This window comes from Podarcis vaucheri (genome assembly GCF_965113315.1).
Source record: "Podarcis vaucheri genome assembly, chromosome: 1".
NCBI classification, from domain to species: domain Eukaryota; kingdom Metazoa; phylum Chordata; class Lepidosauria; order Squamata; family Lacertidae; genus Podarcis; species Podarcis vaucheri.
Genome location: NC_138759.1, coordinates 70,246,347 through 70,266,496, shown reverse-complemented (window position 1 = coordinate 70,266,496; position 20,150 = coordinate 70,246,347). Strand labels below are relative to the sequence as shown.

General features: G+C 41.0%; 1 protein-coding gene and 2 long non-coding RNA genes across 5 annotated transcripts in view; 2 read left to right on the top strand and 1 right to left on the bottom strand.

Annotated features, from left to right (window-relative positions):
• Window positions 1-7,114, top strand: part of LOC309516921 — a 48,434-nt gene extending 41,320 nt beyond the window's left edge. The window contains exon 3 of one of the 2 annotated variants that reach the window (XR_014213065.1): window positions 5,651-7,114. This is a non-coding gene — a long non-coding RNA (uncharacterized lncRNA). Of the gene's footprint in view, window positions 1-623; window positions 752-5,650 lie in introns of those variants that run through there. The other variant, XR_014213066.1, reaches the window with a different exon arrangement.
• Window positions 1-20,150, bottom strand: part of GALNT18 (polypeptide N-acetylgalactosaminyltransferase 18) — a 352,471-nt gene that overhangs the window by 77,268 nt on the left and 255,053 nt on the right. For both annotated transcript variants that reach the window (XM_082193671.1, XM_082193670.1), the window contains exon 4: window positions 3,601-3,784. In XM_082193671.1, coding sequence (XP_082049797.1) covers window positions 3,601-3,784 — 184 coding nt within the window. The remainder of the gene's footprint in view (window positions 1-3,600; window positions 3,785-20,150) is intronic.
• On the top strand, window positions 12,080-17,761 carry LOC309517076. The gene is made up of 2 exons (XR_014213142.1): window positions 12,080-14,076; window positions 15,988-17,761. It is a non-coding gene; the product is annotated as an uncharacterized lncRNA (long non-coding RNA).

Genomic DNA, 20,150 nt, shown 5'->3' with positions numbered 1-20,150 from the left:
ACTGGTGCTTCCCTGACCTTCAGTTAAATGCATCACTGCTGCTTACCAAGAAAGAGAGGGGCGAAGTGGAAATGTTGGTGTGGTGCAAACACACCAGCAGAGCCAATCCAGTGCTACCACTGGTGCAATTTCATTTTCCTGGGGCTCCATGAAATAACAACTCCACAAAACCCTGCCACAGCACCCTGATCTCACCTGGGTGATCACATGGCACTCAATAACTGACCTGAGCCACAGTCAAAATTACAATGGTTTCCTCATAAAGCCACAAAGCAAAAAGGGGATTTAAACTCAGTCCCCCACCTTTAAAAATAAAAACCCAAAGCATTGTCTAATCTGGTGAAATTGGTTTCAGTCACCAAACAGAAAATTATTGATTTGAGTCATTATCCGAATCCACTTTCCATTTGAACACCCGTTATTTTCTAAAGAAATGCCCCTGCTGATTTATTGATGGAATTGTATTTTAAAATTTACAGCTAGACTCAGTGCTTCCAAGTTAGTGCAACATTTTGCACCTTAGAAAGCTATAATTAACTTTAATCATAAACCACGCAATAAGATGGGTCTGTTGCATATTAACTGAATATTTCTGCACATGTTTATGTCAATAGATTGCTTAGGGACACCTTCTACCCCTGGCCCACACAAATGAAGAAAAAGTAGGAGACTGAGGACTTCAAGATCGTCCAACTTAGAACTAGACATTTTGGCTGCCATCCAGCAATCAATCCCTGCACATACCATGGGAATAGGGGATGCTCTTTTCTCATAGAGTTATGCATGTAATAACAAAAAATGGGTATAGATTGCAAAAACTTTTTTACTAGTAACCCTAGCCAATGTTGTGCTTATTGCTAAGGTAAGCAAGTTCTCGAATTTTAATTAACTATAGTCTCGGGTATATTTGGAGGGGGGGGGGAATGCAGTAAGATGGTTCTATGAAAGCAGAATTAATTGCACCAGTTATGTCACTGGTGCCACTGATGAACATTACGCCCATTTGGCATATGGCACAGTCTTGGAGAAAGGTGAAGAGTGGTCCTAAGAGTGTGCCGTTCCTTGTTCCTATTTTAAGAACAGAACTAAAACAAGATGCACAACGAAAGCTCAGGTCTGAATGACCCATAAAGGCCAAACAACTTACTTTCCTGGCCTATAGGATTTATGCCACAGTGGCAAGATAATGCCAAGGAAGTTTATATTCAGGGAAGCTTATATATTTTGTGTTCCCTTTGTAACTTGGTTTGCATGTGTGTTTGTTTAGAAGGCTATTTAAGGTTTGGATCAGCAGGGCAGAACGATGGAACAGGGCATAGTGCTGTTCAACAGTATAAAGCAGCAGGGACTGAGATTAAAAGGAACAGGTGGTAATACAGAGTCCTATCTACTGTATCCACCTTAAGAACTCTTGCTTCTTAGCTATACACAGCCAACCTGCATACCCCACCTCAATTTTCTTTTGTTGTAATTCTCTGTTCAGAAAATGGATTGAGCTTATCTATCCAAAATTCTTTCCCTATTCATATCTCCAGAGGACTTCTGTCCCTGTTCCTTTTGTGTGTACAGATAAGATCCCTCCACTGACATTATCTGACCACACAGGAATATTAAGACTATGGATGCCTTCATTTTTAAAAGATTTCAAAGTTTAAGGCCATGTTTTACAACCCCCTTAAATGTTTTTAGACTCTGACTGCATTATGAACCACTTGGCTAAAAAAAAAATCCCCTCCTTACATTCAAGGAAACTGAACAGATAACTTAGCATGTTAGCTTATCCTATTATACCTTCCTAAATGCAGGAATTGCATGTGAAAAGTGAGATAAATTGCTGTGTGTACCAAAATGATGATAGTTGCTGGCTCACTGTTTCTGCAGAGCACCACCACTGTAATGGGACAATGCCAAATTCAATATAGGTAACTTGCCTTTAACTGGCGTTCTTCAAGTGGTGACATGGGGGATCTGCACCTCCACAGAGCAGCACTTTATAAACTTCTAGAGCTTTACATTCTGGCCCTTGTCCTCAAGCAGAGATGTCCCATGTGCTATTCCTGGCTTGAGGGCAGAAAGAGCACCTTTTCCCCCTCCGTTCCTTTTTGACTGCCACTTTAGCAGAATGTAGGGACATCTCTTTCCCTGAGTTTTATCCTTCAGCATCTCTATTTTTACCTTTCCTCACATATTCTTCTTCAAAACATGATCTTCCACCCCTTTCACCTCTCCTGTTGACATAGAAATCAACTTCCATAGAATACAATTATATGGCACAGAGATGGTCACTTTAAAAGGTGTCAGATTTGTGCAACCTTTCAGGCTCTGAAGATTGTGACTTTCTATGTCTTCTGCCTAGGTGATGCCCACTCAAACAGAATCCACCTTACTCTTTTATCAGGAATTATATACAGGGTAAGAACAAATAAGAATAGTAACACTACCAATACAGAGACTTTCTAAGCCATTAGCATGCATTCATTTAATTTTATAAGCCAAATAATATTTGCATGTTCTGAACCAAGCTATTCAAGATAGTTATATATTAAGAACTGTCTATATGTGACTTACTAAAGTGTTGTATGTAATGCTGAGTCTAGAGAAGCCAATGAAGCTTCAGCTATTGGCTTTAACAGCCTGATGGTCTGCCTGTTACACCAGGGACTTGCATTACATCTCACCAGTCTGGCTGTTTTCATGCAAGTGTCAGTGCACATGTACATCTCAATTATTCTTTTGTGAGGGGACAGCTATTATATCCTTAATCCCTCTCTTGCTCATATTGTTTGCTGTTATCTGCAGCCCTGAGTGACTGTCTGCTGCCTTGGCACCATCTAAAACAACAACAGGTTAAGCCTAACATGCTGCCAACCAATCAGGTGTCAAGGCAGTCAGCTTGATGATGTCACAGTACTACACAGTCAGTGGCATTTGGCTAGATGACAATGTAACAAAGCCAATTCTGACAGAGGGCAGGATCCTATGTGTTCATTTTGAAGAAGAAGAAGAAGAGTTTGGATTTGATATCCCGCCTTTCACTCCCTTTAGGGAGTCTCAAAGCGGCTAACATTCTCCTTTCCCTTCCTCCCCCACAACAAACACTCTGTGAGGTGAGTGGGGCTGAGAGACTTCGGAGAAGTGTGACTGGCCCAAGGTCACCCAGCAGCTGCAGGTGGAGGAGCGGAGACGCGAACCCGGTTCCCCAGATTACGAGACTACCACTCTTAACCACTACACCACACTGGCTCTTTGAATGGACTAATAGTTTCCCCACTGTTCAAAGTCCTCCAAAAATCAGTGGAATAGAGGTACTTTTCACACTTGTGTGCTCAGATTTAATCCAAGTACATTTTAATTGCATTCATTAACTCACTGAAAGCAATGGCCAAACTCCCGTGGAATTTAAAGGATGATGAAGACTTCATTTGTTGCCACTTAACGAATTTTTAATCAGTGGCTACATATTTAATACAGCATTAGAGGATTAGATCCCTACATTACAGTTAATGCAGGGATCTACATTAACTCCTCTATAGAACTTTTCTGAACATGCGCAAACAAACTCTACCAAATGACATAGACCAGAAGCAGCAAGGCACATACCATCCCACGTTGAATTCTACATGTGCATCAAAGAGTGCAACTACGGGAGCCGTGGCTGCCCTCCAGCCACTAACACGAGAGCGAATCAGCCCCTCTTGCTTGTTGTGTCGAACCACCTTGATGAACCCAGACTTCCGTGTGTTCACCTCATCAACATATTCTGTTAGCTTCTCTTTGAGTTCTTCTGTACAAGGAATACAAAGGAGGTTAGGAACATCGGTCTGACTTCTGAGATGTGCTCATCTAGATCAGATCATAAACAACATAGGTTGGGCTATTTGTGTGTATGATATAAAGGGAGAGCGATGAACGGGGCCTTGAAAACTGCAGGTTTCCCTTGCATTGAATAAACACCAACAGTTTTGCAAAACACAGGAATACAGGAGAATACATTTGAAGATACTACATAAGCTGTTTATGTTGAAATGGCCTGTGGTAAAAAGCCAGAGGTGTACATAAAGGGAAAGAAATAGGAGCTAGCTTCCTTGTTGGAGCCCAGCCTTGTTACAAAAATCTCTGCAGTAAATGATTGAGCTGCACAGTGGAAGTTTGGCCATTTGCTTCAGTGGGATGTGAACCACATTGTTTCCTTAATGCTGTTCTTAGATAAATCTTAGCAATATTATCACCCTTTTCCAGAATATCCTTGCTGATATATTTGCTAGAGTAAGCCTCAGAACAATATCACAGCTCTGATATCCTACTGGTGCAAGTATATATCTGTACACAGCAGTGTATAAATGTACTTGCAGGACTTTGTGTTGCTGCTCAAAAACCTACTCATGGGAGAAATTACTGTCTCCTCTGTTTATAACTCACTTGAAGTCTTAAAGTAAATGTGTGGTTTTCTTGGTTTCCCCCCATAACCAATGAACAATTGCCCTTTCCTAAGAAAATAGGGCATGGGCACAAGCATTCCTGTATGCATACCATAGTACTGCACAGTTATCTCAAAATCAAGGAGGAATGGTTGTACATAATGGATGCCCGTGCATGAGAATTAACATCACATTTAAACATTATGCCAAATGATTGGTGGTAGGGCAGGCCTGAGGCAGATGCATAGCTACTGCATATTGAGTATACTCAGTTTTCTTAACATGTCTATAAAACAGACAGCTCATATAAATATGCTGCTTTGTGATGAAAATTATAAACAGGTGGATTTCAGGCATTTTAGATTCTTCAGCAAAGTGTGTAGGGTCACCACTAGGAAATACATGTATATAGAAATTAACCACAGGTGAATTATTGAGCTTTCCAAATCAATGATCAGAAAGGAGACTACAGTGAATAGACTACATGCTTCAAATGCTGGGCTTCAGTTTGCAAATCATAGTTTGCATGGAACCAGCATTGGAACTGCGCTGAGGGCTCACCCAGATTTTCATTAGTGCAGTGATTTGTAGGCACAGATCCATGCTTTCCAGACACGGGTCCAAGTGGGTTGTTTGTTGATTGGTTGGTTGGTCCTGCTGGACAAATACAGCTGAATTGAAACAAACATCAATTGGGTTTTTCTGTGGATTGATGTCCGATTCAGCAGTAAACAGCAGGTTTTCCCAGGAAAAGCAACAGGATAGCCCCCCCCAAAAAAACCCCACAGCTCAGACCCCTGCCTGGAAAGCACAGACTTGTATCTAAAAATCATCGTACAAGGAGAAGTCTGGATGAGCCCTGAGCCAGGATGGCAAATGAAATAGTTCTAAATAACTGTGTGTGTTAAGATTTTTATTTAAAAATTTCATTATACAGTAAGATATAGAAAACTAATGGAAACAAAACAACAACAAAAAGCATCTACAAAATATACAAATAGATACAGAGTCGTCTCTTAAAGGTTGTTCTTAACCCAATAGCCCAGGCATAGGCAAACTCAGCCCTTCAGACGTTTTGGGACTACAATTCCCATCATCTCTGACCACTGGTCCTGTTAGCTAGGGATGATGAGAGTTGTAGGCCAAAAACATCTGGAGGGCTGAATTTGCCTATGCCTGCAATAGCCCCTCTTAGCTCTCACTGAGGATCTTTCTTTCTTTTCTCCTCCTAGCCTCTCAACCTGGGAGACCAGCATTTCCCTGCCTCTCATGCCCAGGTCCCTCCACCAGCCACCCCCCCATGGGTGCACCCTAGCAGAAGATGCCTAAGGAGAAAGAGAAGAGCAGGGGAAGGGGAGACAAAGAAAGAGAAGGAAGCCGGAGGAGAAATGAAAGAGAGAGAAGAAAAAAGGGTGAAGAAACAATAAAAAAATTAAAAGGACTTCCGATTTCCCATCTGCTGGTTACATTTTTAAAAGACATTCAGTCCATGATAACACCCATCTTCTCCACTTTCTGTTAAACAATATCTCCTCCAAGTCCAAGTATTTTCTTTTCCCATAAAAAAGTCGAAGAGGGGTTCCCAAATTATTATGATTAGTATTATTAGTGTCCATGTCCATGTCAAAATCTCTCCACTGTGGTCCCATGTTGAAATATTAGAATATTATTGCAAATGAAATAGTTCTAATGCTGCTGAGCCCCATCGGTAGGACAGGTGCTGAAGTAGAAGAGATCTGAAAGAAAGGCATTTTTCATCTGCATCATTCCCCAAAACGTTCTTAGCACAAAAGTCTCCCCTTATCACATTGCATTAATTAAAACACTCTGGAGTCTAAATATTAGTACATAAATTCCAAGTAAATGACTACATGAACCAATTTACTTTTGCAAATGAATATTAACATGACTGAGAAAAAGAGCTGGCAGTTAAGGTATATCATCACCATTTCTTTTTAAGACAGGGGTGGGGGAATTGTCCTGTCACGTTTTCAAAATAAACAATGGGATGAATGGAAACAAAGGGAGGAAATGAATTATTTATGCCCCCTTCACATGTGCCTTCTCTCTGCTCTGACAACACGTTCCATCTCTGTGCTGAAAAGATTCTGCTGCAGCTTTGGGGTTGTGGCTTTCTCTCTCTCTCAGTTAAACAAAGCACACACTTTGTAGGGATGAGCCAAAGCGAGAGGCATATTTGGCAAACACTTTCTTCTGCTGCACAACAGGCTCCCTTTGGGCAAGTTTTCACGAGTTATGAAAGGCGTGGAAAGATTTTGCACAGTGGGTGAGTGCCCCTGATACCTATTCTGCATATGCCTCACCCAGTACCTAGCATTCAGGAGATAATAATTTAGCTGATGACCCCAACTGACTGCAGCTTCAGCACCATTTCCCCATTCGTTTAAAGGCCTCTTGAGAAATTACCATGAAGTATTAAGAAAACATATGAGAGGAGAGCAGGTGGGGGTGGGGGTGGGGGTGCGCCCGAGAGTGCACTAGTGGGGTGAGTGTAGGTTAGCTATCTGAAGCAGGAAGTGTCCTGTGTTTGTGAAGACTTCCTGTGGATTTGCGAACCCTCACTGTCCACCTGTTATTTCGAACGCAATGTATTTTCTCTTTCACAAAATTGTGGCATGTGTGTGTGTTTTTAAGTGTCTTTGTATCAAAATATCCATATAAAACTCCACCTTCCATTCATTGTGTCTGTCTTTGTTCACCACTGTGGAAGCTCAGGACCCTCCATTTAGTGTAATGTTTAAGCATTTAGCTACGTACGCAGCATTTCTATGCCAAGTCAAATGCATAATGGGAAAGCATTACTGGAAAACATAGCCCACTACCTCAAGGACTTAAAGATCAATACCTCCAACAGAATCGTTATTTGTTCAGCCTCCATTCAAGGACAGTTTTGTTTATATTTTATCACTTGTACCGTAAATGCTTCTCCACTATCAATTTGTCTTAAATATTTAAACCAAACCTTCCCTATATTCAGGTGACATGAGAATAAATCTGGGTTCTGGGCACAGCTGGTTTCATTTCACACACGCACCTCATTCTCTATGTAAGTGACTCTTGCCAAGGCCCAAAGACCTACACTTACATTTGTCTAAAGTTAAATTTTGTACCATGCAGTATTTTAAGAGGCAATTTATCGTTCTAAGAACATTCTTGTTCAATGTTTATGTCTGTTGAACACACCATAATAAACAGGTTTGCATCTCTGGCACTCATACATAGTACATGTAGGCCAATTCAATTTCTAATAACAGGCACTTGAGTGTGTATATAGACAAATATGCTCCTGTGGCATAATCACACATAGACAGACTCACCCACCTTAAATGCACCCTTGGTCTTCAGCCTTGTGTGACTCTGGTAGACACAGTAACAGAATTTAAGCATATGTAAAGTGCTGGGAGATTGGATCTGGTGCAGGTATTGCTCTTCTGTTAATAAAGTGATCATAGCACAAATGACCTAAGACCTTTCACAGAGTGGTAAAGAAAAGTTGGAATGGGATATCTCTTCACACACCATTGAGAGGCTCATTGCTCATTCGGTCATGTGGCGCTCTAGCAGCTTTTGCCTGAGAACTGGTCTTATTCATCAGGCGCTTAAAGAGCAAGCCATTGACTTTTGTCCTTAGGCCTTATCTTGTCAAGATTGTTAAAGTACAAATCTGACATAAATGGGAGCTTTTCACCCAGGATCATGGCTGGATTTGGTAGATGCTCAAAGTCACCTCTGCGTTGTGCGTACTTTTATCAATTCCTCCCCCCGCTACCCAAATTGAATGCATTTCTTGACAGAAACATATCATCCTGACCTTTCTGATGCACGTACCATGCTGCCAGGGCCTTAAAGCAACAAAGCTTTCTTGTAGAATACAAAGAATTTCAAGTATGAAATTTGTCATACTTCTCCTATAGATCAGCTTTGCTGAAACATAAAATGGCTTTGAATCTAATTGCCTTTGACAGTTTCAGAGTACAGTAACAAAGTGTGCTAGAGGACAGGGATTCATCCCTAGCAAATCGTTTTTACAATTGCCAATACCTTGGGAAGCTGCCTGATAGCAAGCCAGACCACGGGCTTACCAGACTTGGAAATGTCTGGTAGTGACTGGTCCACTATTGACTTGTAGCGGCTCTCTCGGATTTCAGGCACAAGTTTCTCCCAGGGTTGAACCTGGCCTTCTGCATGAAAAGCATAGACTCCACCACTGACCTATGGTTTGTGAATCATAGTTCTACTTAGTGTTTTTTTTCTTTAAAAAATGTTTAGGGGTACTCTCATTTTGATCCAAAAAAAATCACCATTTTATAGTTCATATCGGAAAAAACAAATACAGTAAAATGGACAAAGATTCACAAAATGTTTAGGGGTATGCGTACACCTGCATCTCCCCGTGTCCCCCTGGAAAAAAGCACTGGTTCTACTCTTTCCACCTCTGTAAAAAAGCTTTCTTGTACAGTTTACAAGATTTGGGGGGGGGGGGATTCAAAACACACTTCTTCATTGTTAGTTGGGGAAGGAAGTAGTTGCCTATATTCCACCTGCAACTCATGGAGTAATTTGTTTTATAGTTATTTTATATTATATTTGATAGTTATTTTGCCTCCCACCTCCAGGTACTTTAAAAGCCAAGCGCCTGGAAAAGGCACTAGCCTTTGGCTTGTTTACAGGGTAAGAACACCAAGTGTGTTCTTGGCCTGTGGCCTTTACCTTAGGCCTCTGTGAGGGGAGGCAGAGTATATCACATTGAGTGAGGGAAGACGTTCACTTGGTTTTCTACATACAAAAGAGATGTAACCTGGAAAATGATTGCAGCTTATGCTGAGCTATGTAATTACCCACCCACCCAAATAATTTTTAAGTCTCCAAGATACTTCATGCATTTCCCAAGCTAGCCCACAAGCCAGAGGCCAGGAAGCCTTCTAAGCCTTGGAAGCAAGGACAGCTGTTCCAATCCCAGCAATGATCTCAAGCTTGGGCAGAGTCAGTTCATCTCTCTCTGCAAGACCTCCTCACAGGCCATGCAGTTGGTAAAAGAGAGGAAGGTTTACAAAAGGTATATAAAAAATCCCTACCTATATTTTAGCTGTCTGGTTACCCCAGACTTGATCAGACAAGTTCAAGGATTGGACAACTATTGCCAAAAACAGGATTACACATCTGTTTTGCTCCAAAACTTGGGAGCTTCCCTAAGCTGTGTGGCCTGTAGGATAGATTGACGACCACGCTGCTCAAATTCATAACAATTTAGCTCAACTCTAATTACATCAGCTTGCATCATTTCCAGTTGGCATCATGACCTAATTGCTTTGGGTCTTGAACAGACGCATGGTAAATGAATAAATGAATTAATCTACTATATATTTTGGAGGGTTATTTGTCTGGCAACTATACATTTGGACACATCTGAAGATATTATAACTACATTTGCCTGAGATCAAGGAGCATGTTTTCATCTATGTTTCAAGAAAATTAGATGGCAGCTGGAGCCTTTCAAAACTGCACAGATTTTAACCAAATTTTGTACGATTGATGCACAAGTTTGGATCTAATTTGATGGCATTTTGAATCAAGATGGCAGACTGAACTTTTCAAAATTGCACTGATTTTAACCAATTTCAAAACTGCATTCATTTTTTAGTTTCTTAGAATTCCCAAGCAACTTTGGGTACAAGGCTGCTCGTATGGTCTACTTGGAAAATACAGACAAGGATTAATAGGAGAACAAAGCTGAGTGTTGCATCTCCATTCAAAAAGATAGCTCTCAAAGGAGAATAGCTGAAAATATAACTTTGTCCAATGATCAGCTGTTGCCTTTCATTCATGACTGTCTTTCACTTGGTAAAATATAGCACTCACTCGCTCATTCTCAATTTCTCATTAACTTATGGTTGGATATACACAACCTAATTCATTCTGTCCTGCATTCTCAACCAAATACAATATTAGTTCTAATTATTGGCACTGTTACTATTTAATCAGTGAGCTAGACTTCTGCAGAACATAGCAGGAATACAATCTAATCAAATTCCTTGATGTCCAATACATTCTGCTGCCGTAATTCACAATGTGAGAACAATTTTATTTTTACATGTGATGTCTCACATTTCTTTTTCAAGGCAAGATGACTCAAACTGCAAAAGGATCACCTTCTCCATTTAACGAACAAAGAACCCTGGTGCTTGCTGCAAATGAGCCTTTCCACAACATCACATATCATATCACTTACTGCATGAGTTGTAATATGAATTTGTAGCAGCAGCTTCTTACACTTTGGAGCGTCTTAGGCTTGAGGTTCTTAGGATTGAATTATGATCACAAAATGCATATAAAGAGCTTCTGCTTGTTATTTTTGCTATCCGATACTTGGTCAGGTGAGCTCGAGGGTTGCGCAGCTATTGTCAAAAAAGGACTGCAGAAAAGGGCTTCTGTCCTATACTTCTAGGTGTTAAAGAAATCTTAGGAAGATAAGTAATACTCAAAGATGGAATCTTACAAGGAATGTGTGCCTTGTTTGACCTCATCTGGAAGCTCAAGGAGGGTGTGAGGGTGTGTGTGTGTGTGTGTGTAGAAAGCAGCAATTCTCTCCAATTGCTGACACTGATGCTACATCCAGCATGAGAGAGCCAACCACTATTTTGAAAGAAACATGCTGTGATTCTCTGTGTTGTCAATCTCTTTTTTTAAAAGTAATGTTATTGCTCTTAAGATGGAGTACAATAAAGGCTTGCCGTGACATTCACCATAAATTAATTGATGGTGGTCACTGGTAAACTGGCAACTGTATTTGTGGATCCCTCATACCTAGAATTAACATTACCAATATGATACACAAAATAAAATTTAGATCAGATCTCAGTAAAGAAAAAAACAAATTCTCTTTACTTGTCTTTCCTGCTACAACTAGGAATCTCATTTTAGCATAGCCTTGCATTTAAAACAATAGGCTGGAAGCCATAGACAAGAATGAATTCAAAGCAGAGAAATAGATGTAATAGCAGAGGAGGTATGTAGCACTCTATCCCTCCTCTGCTTCCAGCAAAGAAACAAATTGCTAAAGCAGAAAAATGCCCTCTTCTGTGTCCAGAATGGAAGTGCAGCAAGGAATGAGGAGCAAGACAGATGGAAAGCAAAGTTCCTCTTCTGCCAGTCCCTAGCAGGATCTGAAGTGGTGTTGGGTATTGCACACTAGTACAGTGGTACCTTGGGTTAAGAACTTAATTTGTTCTGGAGGTTCATTTTTAACCTGAAACTGTTCTTAACCTGAGGTACCACTTTAGCTAATGGGGCCTCCCGCTGCCGCCACTGCACAATTTCTGTTCTCATCCTGAAGCAAAGTTCTTAACCCGAGGTACTATTTCTGGGTTAGTGGAGTCTGTAACCTGAAGCGTCTGTAACCCGAGATACCACTGTATCTCTTGTGGGCTGATCTACAAGGTTGTCTTTTTGTGTAAAGTTGCAAAGGAGGAGCTGGGAAGAAGGCAATATAGTCCATTACTCATTCATAATAATAAATTCACATACAAGATAAACAAGTATTTTGACAAGGTTGTACTTAAAAACCTTTTTAAAAACCTCAAAATACATATCAAAGCTGAAAAAACTCTTCTTTTTCTAAGCGATGGAGCCAACAGTGCCACCTCATCTTCTGGCCTCTGCTCTGTCTTCACTGTCAGAGCTGCTTTCCCTCCTGTTTGCCAGTTGCTCTTGTGTCCTGCCTTGTCCCATCTTCTTGCTTCTGTGATGTAGGCTGCTGCATCCCTAGTAATGGACCATGATCTGCAGAGTGTGCTTTTTCACTCGACTATTGCTTCGAGAGATCCCATATGCAAGTCTTCTGGGGTCTTGCTCAGTTCTCTCTCCCCCTCCTTTCCAGCAGATCAGAGAGACTTTCCAGAACGTAGTTAACTTTGCCATTTCACATGAAATCTGGTTTGGGAAAATAAATGCCATCAAAATCCAGATCTCTCAGTCTGGATCCGCACAGTTTCTGTGGAACGCCTACCATCTGTTTTTCATATCCCCAAATGTGATGCAGATTATTAAAGATGCTTATAACACTTCTTCGCTTGCAAACCAAACCAGGGACAAAAATGTGATAGCAAAAGCAGCAAACACTGCAGACACATTATCATTTGCTACTTATCTTATAATCTTGTCACACACACCCTTCCCCCCCTCTTTTTGAAGTGAATGGCCAAATAGGAAGGACTGATAGAATTATATGCTTTCAAGTGCACTGGTGTCTGTGAATCTCATCAAATGCACAGGGCAGTGAAGTCAGCACAATAGACAGCTGTGACTCTTGGATTTTCTGTTATATAAAACCAGGTAAGCCATCAGAGGCAGGTCAGAGTTTGCTGGAACAGACACAGCTGAAAAGGAGAGTGAGAATTTGTTGTTATTTTTAAATATGTTTACCGAGTACATAGAATAGCCCTGGGCAGACATTCAGTACCATCTTTCTGTGGGCTTGGATGGACAATTGTGATTCTACCAGCCATGCCCACTCTTTGCACATGCCCAGGTGTCAGCAGCTACAGTAGAATGTATACAGTACTATGTGTGCATGTAATGTCTGTACACTACAGATCACGGGAATTGAATGTGCCTACACTGGCCTGTTAAAACACACCTCTTTACCTGGCTTTTGTCACTTGAGATGTATTTATTTCAGGACCCACCTTATTTTTGTGGTTAACAGTTGCTTTAAACTGTTCTTGATATGTGTTTTAATTGTTAGAACCCACCCTGAGACATTACGGTAAAGGGTGGGTAATTAATTATTATTAATAAAACATTCTATGATACACATGACATCTTTCAGGTCTTGACAAGGGTAATGGCCACCAACTTGGATGGCTTTAAAATAGGATTAGGCAAATTCATGGAGGTTAAGGCTGTCAGTGTGTATTACCCACGAGGACTATGTTCTCCCTCTGCTGTCAGAGACACCATGCCTCTGAATACTAGTTGCTGGGTTTCTCAGAGTGCTGTTTCACTCAAATTATGTTTGCAGAGCTCTCGTGCTCATTTGGTGGGCTACTGTGAGAACAGGATGGGCCTTTGGTCTGATACAGAAAGAGGACATAGGTCTGATCCCAGAATGGGTGGACACCAATGAAAGAGCCAGAGGCAGATGATGTGGCTGAAGATGGGTGATGTCCAGGTTCTAGAATAGGCATGCAGACAATGAGGTGACACAAGAGGATTCTCTTCAACTTCTCAGAGGCAAATTTCTCAGAATGAAAAACCTGGAGCAACTGTTGTATTTCTATTGGTTCCTGAAGCCACCTGGTTCGGCTGGCCTAAAGAGCAGCAGTGCCAGCTCTGGCCAGCAGCGGTGCTGCAGAAGGATTGATAGCCCTCTCCACATGAGAACTACTCCAGTGGTACAAGGAATAAGGTGCCTGGGCTCTACTGGTTCATAACCCCCAGCACTGTACGATTCTGGTACAGAGGCAGGATGGATCATGAACTTCTCACCATAAATAGACAATAACACCACCAAATCTCTGCACGAGGCTTTGCTGTCATTCTAGCTCCATAAAAGGGAAAGCAGCACCTGCCGAATTTCTCCCTTGTCATGCAGCTATTAAAAGCACCCAAAAAGAACTAACAACTCCATTGCCATCAGGTAGGTTCAAAATAACTACCATATGCTTGCTGTAACAACCCAGACAGACAAATGAGTAACAAGGTCCTCAGTGTAATGAGACAGGTAAAGGGAGACACCAAATCAGAATGAATGAAGTTTGCACTAAATTACGCTATGTTTAAACTGTCTGAATTCAGAAGCTGCTGTGGCCAACAAGAAGAGTACATATGCACATTTACAGTGCATAAATTAATGGGTCTCCTGATTGAACTTAAATCTGGCAAATGGAAACGGCAAGCTTCTGTTTTTCTCTTTGATAGGAAATCTTAACGCTGGTTTAGAGTTCTGTTTGGCTTCTTAGGAAGAGAGAACAAAGGAGGGAAGAAGAAAAATAAAATGCATTGAACTTTAAATAGTAAAATAATTATGACCTAAAACCCATTGTTTAAAACACATGTTTCCTTTATGAGACTGTCATGCGATTATTTTATTTATTCATTTTGCTTTAGATCCATTTCAGTCCGGTTTCCGTCCTGGTTTTGGGACCGAGAAGGCTCTGGTTGCCCTAACAGATGATCTCTGTAGACAACTGGATCAAGGCGGGTCCTTTTAGATTTGTCAGCAGCCTTTGACATGGTCGATCATGATCTTCTGGACCACCGCCTCGCAGACGTGGGGATACAGGGCATAGCCCATAAATGGCTGTGCTCTTTTATCTCTGGTCGGGGACAGAGGGTGGCACTAGGGAGGGAAATGTCGTCGCGCCATTCCTTGGTGTGTGGAGTGCCGCAGGGCGCAATTCTCTCCCCGATGCTTTTTAACATCTTTATGCGCCCCCTTGCCCAGATTATCTGGAGCTTTGGGCTGGGCTGTCACCAATATGCTGATGACACTCAGCTCTATCTGCTGATGTATGGCCACACCAACTCGGCCCTGAACACACTGACCAGATGCTTGGAAGCTGTGGCTGGATGGTTTCGTGGGAGCCAATTGAAACGAAATCCTTCGAAGACAGAGGTCCTATGCCTGGGTCGGGATGGCATGGGGATGAGGGACCAACTCCCTTCTCTTGCGGGGGCCCAATTAGTGCCATTGCCTTCCATTAAGATTTTGGGTGTAATCCTTGACGCCTCTCTTTCTATGGATGCGCAAGTTACAGCAACAGCCAAGGCGACATTTTTCCACCTTCGCGCATCAAGCAGTTGGTCCCTTACCTTTCCCGCCCCGACCTGGCCACAGTGATCCATGCGATGGTCATCTCCAGGCTTGATTACTGTAATTCGCTCTACGCGGGGCTGCCCTTGAAGCTGACCCAGAAACTCCAGAGGGTGCAGAATGCTGCAGCGAGGCTCCTCACGGGGTCTCTGCCATGGGAGCATATTCACCCACGGTATGCCCCACGGAGAGCCCTAGTGGTCCCAGGCCCTAAGGAAGTTAGATTGGCTTCGACCAGAGCCAGGGCCTTTTCAACTCTGGCTCCGGCCTGGTGGAACGCTCTGCCTCATGAGACCAGGGCCCTGCAGGATCTGATTTCTTTCCGCAGGGCCTGTAAGACAGAGTTGTTCCGCCTGGCCTTTGGCTTGGAGCCAATTTGATTCCCTCCCTCTCTTTCTTTTTTCCTTTCCTTCTCCTCCTGCGATGAGGCTACATTTTAATATTTTAATGTTTCAATATTTTAATGTTGTATTTTAATTTTGTTTTTAAGTTTTAATCATTCAACTTGTTTTTATTATTGCTTGTAAGCCGCTCTGAGCCCAGCCTTGGCTGGGGAGGGCGGGGTATAAATAAAAAAAAATTATTATTATTATTATGTGAAATTTCCTTTAAGCTTATTTCTTTTTTTCTTTTTGAAGGCAGACCAGTTTCTTAAGAAGTACAAACTAACTCTAGTGCAAGTTAGAGAAAAGTGAATTCTTGCAATAATGTCTTTAAAATGATGTTTATTTCTAGCCAGTTGGAGTGTTTCTCCACAGCAACAGCACAGATAATCCCTGTTGAGAATGAGAAAGGAAACACACCATCCAGAAGAGGCCTTCCTGCCACTTCCTGCTCCCACGCCACACCATGCCATGCTGCTGCGCTGTGACCCATCACTACTTCCTCCACCACCAGACTGCTCCCCCTCTTGCTGAACACAGTGAGAGTCTAGGAGTTCTACAAGGCATTGCTGCTTGTCTTCTCCACCCCAGGATGGGAAAGATGAGTGGCAACACTGTGAACTGGAAGCAGTAAGGTGAGCAGGACTCTGCTTCTTGCACCTCCACCACCTGAAGTAGGTGCTTCACCTCGTCTCAACAGTAGACTGGCTCTGACACCACCACACCACAAACTGTTTAAATGCAACAGAGAGAGAAAAACACCTCTTGAGGAGCTATTCAAGTCAGTTTTTCATTTGTAACCGAAGGATTCAACAAACTGGCTGCCATACTTGGAAGCTGCTTGAAAAGGTTCAAATCAAATCTTCTGGACACTAAACTCGTGAATGTAATACAGAAGAAGAGTTACACATTCTTTAAAAGAAAGTCAGCAATTTAAATACTGTATTCTCCAAACAGGGGAGTTTCACCATTTTAGTGTGATTTGTGAAAACTATAGGACCTGGCGAAGCCAAATGGATTAGTTGCACCCCATTGAGTTGGTAGACAGATCTTTTTTTTTACAATACTAGAAAAGTAATGATTCCCCAATGGGAAGAACTTATCTTTGTTTGCTGTGCAAGGGCCTTCTCTATGGAGGAACTGTGTCTGAGGATCATCCTTCCCTCAGAGGTGCCTCTGGTGCCATCACTCTATATCTTTCAGTGTGGTGTGAAGAAGTATTTCTTTGGGCAGGCCTTTGTGGGGATATGAGCTTAGGTAAGCCACATGTGAATATCTTCTCACTATACTGCTTAGACAAATGCTAGAATTTTTAATTGTGATACGTGATTTTGATTTTTGTTGTTTCAACAATAATTTGACCTGAGATCATACAGGAGGCAGGGTAGGATAGAAACTGAATGAATGAATGAATGAATTTATAAAAATACGAGCTGGCTATATTCTGTGAAATTAGATGCTTGCTTATTAAGGCATACAGTAATTCTCTACTGAACTCTTTTGTATGTTGTTTGAGAGCCCTTTGGGGCTGTAAAGTATGATTTAAGTAAAACAAACAAACAAACAAACAAACAAACAAACAAACAAACAAACAAACTGCATGCTTAGCTGAATGCAGAAGTATTTTGTATGCAACATCTATTCAAACCAAAAGCTTGGGGAATTAGCAGCACCTATTTATGAACACTGAACCTGCTCTTCTACCTAGCTTGGTACCCTTCTTTAGTTTTTCTCTTTTTTGTTGTAAACTAAAAACAAAACGAAGAAAATATGCCAAACCAAAATGCCAAAGCCCTTTCTCACAAATTTGCTACCTCTGTCCTTTGTGATGTATGACATATTTATGGAAGGTCCTTGTCATGTCACAGAGATGGTGCATGGATTTAAAAACCAGAAGAAAGATTCTGTAAAATGACGATAAGCAATCCAGATATGTGGTGATATGTTTCTGACTGAATACAGTATTGTTTTCCTGAACCTAAAGTTCTGAAACCCAAATTTGTATGTCATATTTGTCACACAATCAATAAATGTGCAATATAATTAGATTCTGCACTGTGCCATACAACTTTATTGATTGAAGAAAAAAAAGTAACCTTAAGATGGAATAAAGTTATATGAAGACACTCTGACTTATCCTGAATTGTATGGAAATCACATAGCTATTGTATTCCTAAGAAGGTTCATCAGAGCTCACGTATCATATTGTTAGTCACAAGTCAAATCAATAGTTAATGTATGACAACTTTATGAACGGTTTTCCATTAAGTGGAATCAGATGAGTGGATCAGATTTGAGTAATCATGACAGAAAGCGACCCTGATGATGCTGTAACAGTGTCTACAAGGCCAACAGTAGTACAATACAACACTCCATCATCTACCTCTTTGATCTTCACTTTTGATATAACTGACAAAGGGATTGATTTATGGGCCAAAAAGGCATTTTTATGCCATTTAGAATTAGGGTTCAAAACTGTCCTCACATTGTATCTGTCATTTCGCATCATGTTTTATATTGTAAGGTACATATTTGATATGGAAGGTTTCATTTTCAAATTCCTGATACAAGTATCTGTATCTCAGAGTCTGCCCTATACATGCTGTTATTATTCAGCTTGACATGTTCTCATTTAAAATACATAAGCAGTTCCAACATTTTACCACAACTATATATAGCATTTTGGAACCACGTACTTTGATGAATGGTGATTGCCACTGTAGAAGAAAGAAGGGTTTTTTTGTTTGTTGATGGCATCTGCATTCCAAAGGCCTTTTATCAGCCACACCCAAGAGCAGAAAAAGTCTGAGGTGTCTACTATGCTTGACTAATTTGTGGCTACTCACTTAATTGATTGCTGTGAATTATCCTGGCCAAGGAAAACCATTCCACCACTCACACCACCACCCTGAGTTCACCACATACCCAAACCCCACTTCTTCCAGTTTCAGTCCTGGTTCACACTCACATATTCATCATTTGATTAAGTGTACAGCAATCGCATGGCGCTGAATGTGTGATAAGAGAACAAAACATATTTGCAACTGAACATTAGATGGCTCAAGTCATGATGTGATAAACATATAGGGATGAAGTGCATCTAATCAGCTGTACAGTATCTTTGCAGATCACAAAAATAACAAGTCATCTCCTCTGTACTATATTTCTGTTTAAGTTGGAGTAATTGCTTCTAAATTTGCGTCTATAACTATAAATCGGTATGAGGAAACGTTAATGGAAATCTACCCTGTTTTTGGTGATGTTTAAATGCCACACCCTTAACAGAAAGTGTAGCAGAAGAAACATGCTTAATTTAGAATGTCATGATTTATTCTGACGTCTTTATACATTTTGCAAGATGCATTCCAAAGATGGCACTGTGTATTGGACACTTTTATACATTCAATTAAACACAGTTTCTGTTCATCACTGTCACTTGTGCATCTCGCATTGTTCCACATTCAGAGCATGAATTACGTTCTTCATGCTAGAGTTTAGAGCTTGTGAAATATACCTGGATATCAGCCCATTAACTACCATTAGAGTCAATGGAACTAAATTGGTTTAGGTCCAAGCAATCCAGTTTAATTGATTTATGTGTTATGATGTAAGGGCCTAATTCAGAAAACATCTCTTCAGACGTTACACATCAGCTTTATAAAGACATAAATTACCTTGTTTCTGTTTAAATAGCCTTTTAATACCAGCTGTTCATGTTTCGTAGTTGCTGTTTAGTTTTAGCTTTATTAATGGGAAGTATTGTTTAGTTTTAGCTTTATTAATGGGAAGTATCAGAGGATACAGCAATAACTGTCATAATGGCTACAAATGAAAACACATTTTAATACAGTTGGCTTGCTTTTTAATATATTTCATTATGTTGTTCAAAGCAAGGTGATTACTAGAGCTTAGATGCAGAAAGGAACCAGGAATTGAAAAATGTTTGGTACTAATCAGAAACCCAAATCCATCTCTGTTTTCCCCCCATTATGATAAAAGCAGCACAATTGCTTATTAGCATCCCACAGCACACTGGGAAACATTTCCTCCTGCTTAAATTCTGTTTCATTCGGGATGCAATTTATTTTTAAACTAAATATGCTAATCTGCTCATTAGTGTTACTCTTGGCATAGTGTGTGCCTGCTGACAACCTACATGATGAGTGAGAGCCCAGCTGGTAATTTTCTTTTAAGGGTGTGTTCATCCTGGCAGCTTCCTATAGATATATAAAACATACAAACCACCGTACCAATGAGCCTCTTACAGGTGGGGCAACATTTACAACAGATTTAGCCAAGCTATAATTCCCTGTGGTATTTCCAAGTATTATTCAGGACCACTGTGTAACAATTCCAGGATAAAAGCTTCCTATTTCTAAGCAAGAGTGTCTATCTTTTTTCTACGGCATCTTGATCAAGAGTATGCTCACCACTGAATCTGAGAACCAGTCTAAGGCCCATTTCTCATATTGCCTTGGGAGTGGAAGCTGCTGATCTGCTACTCTCTACCGTACC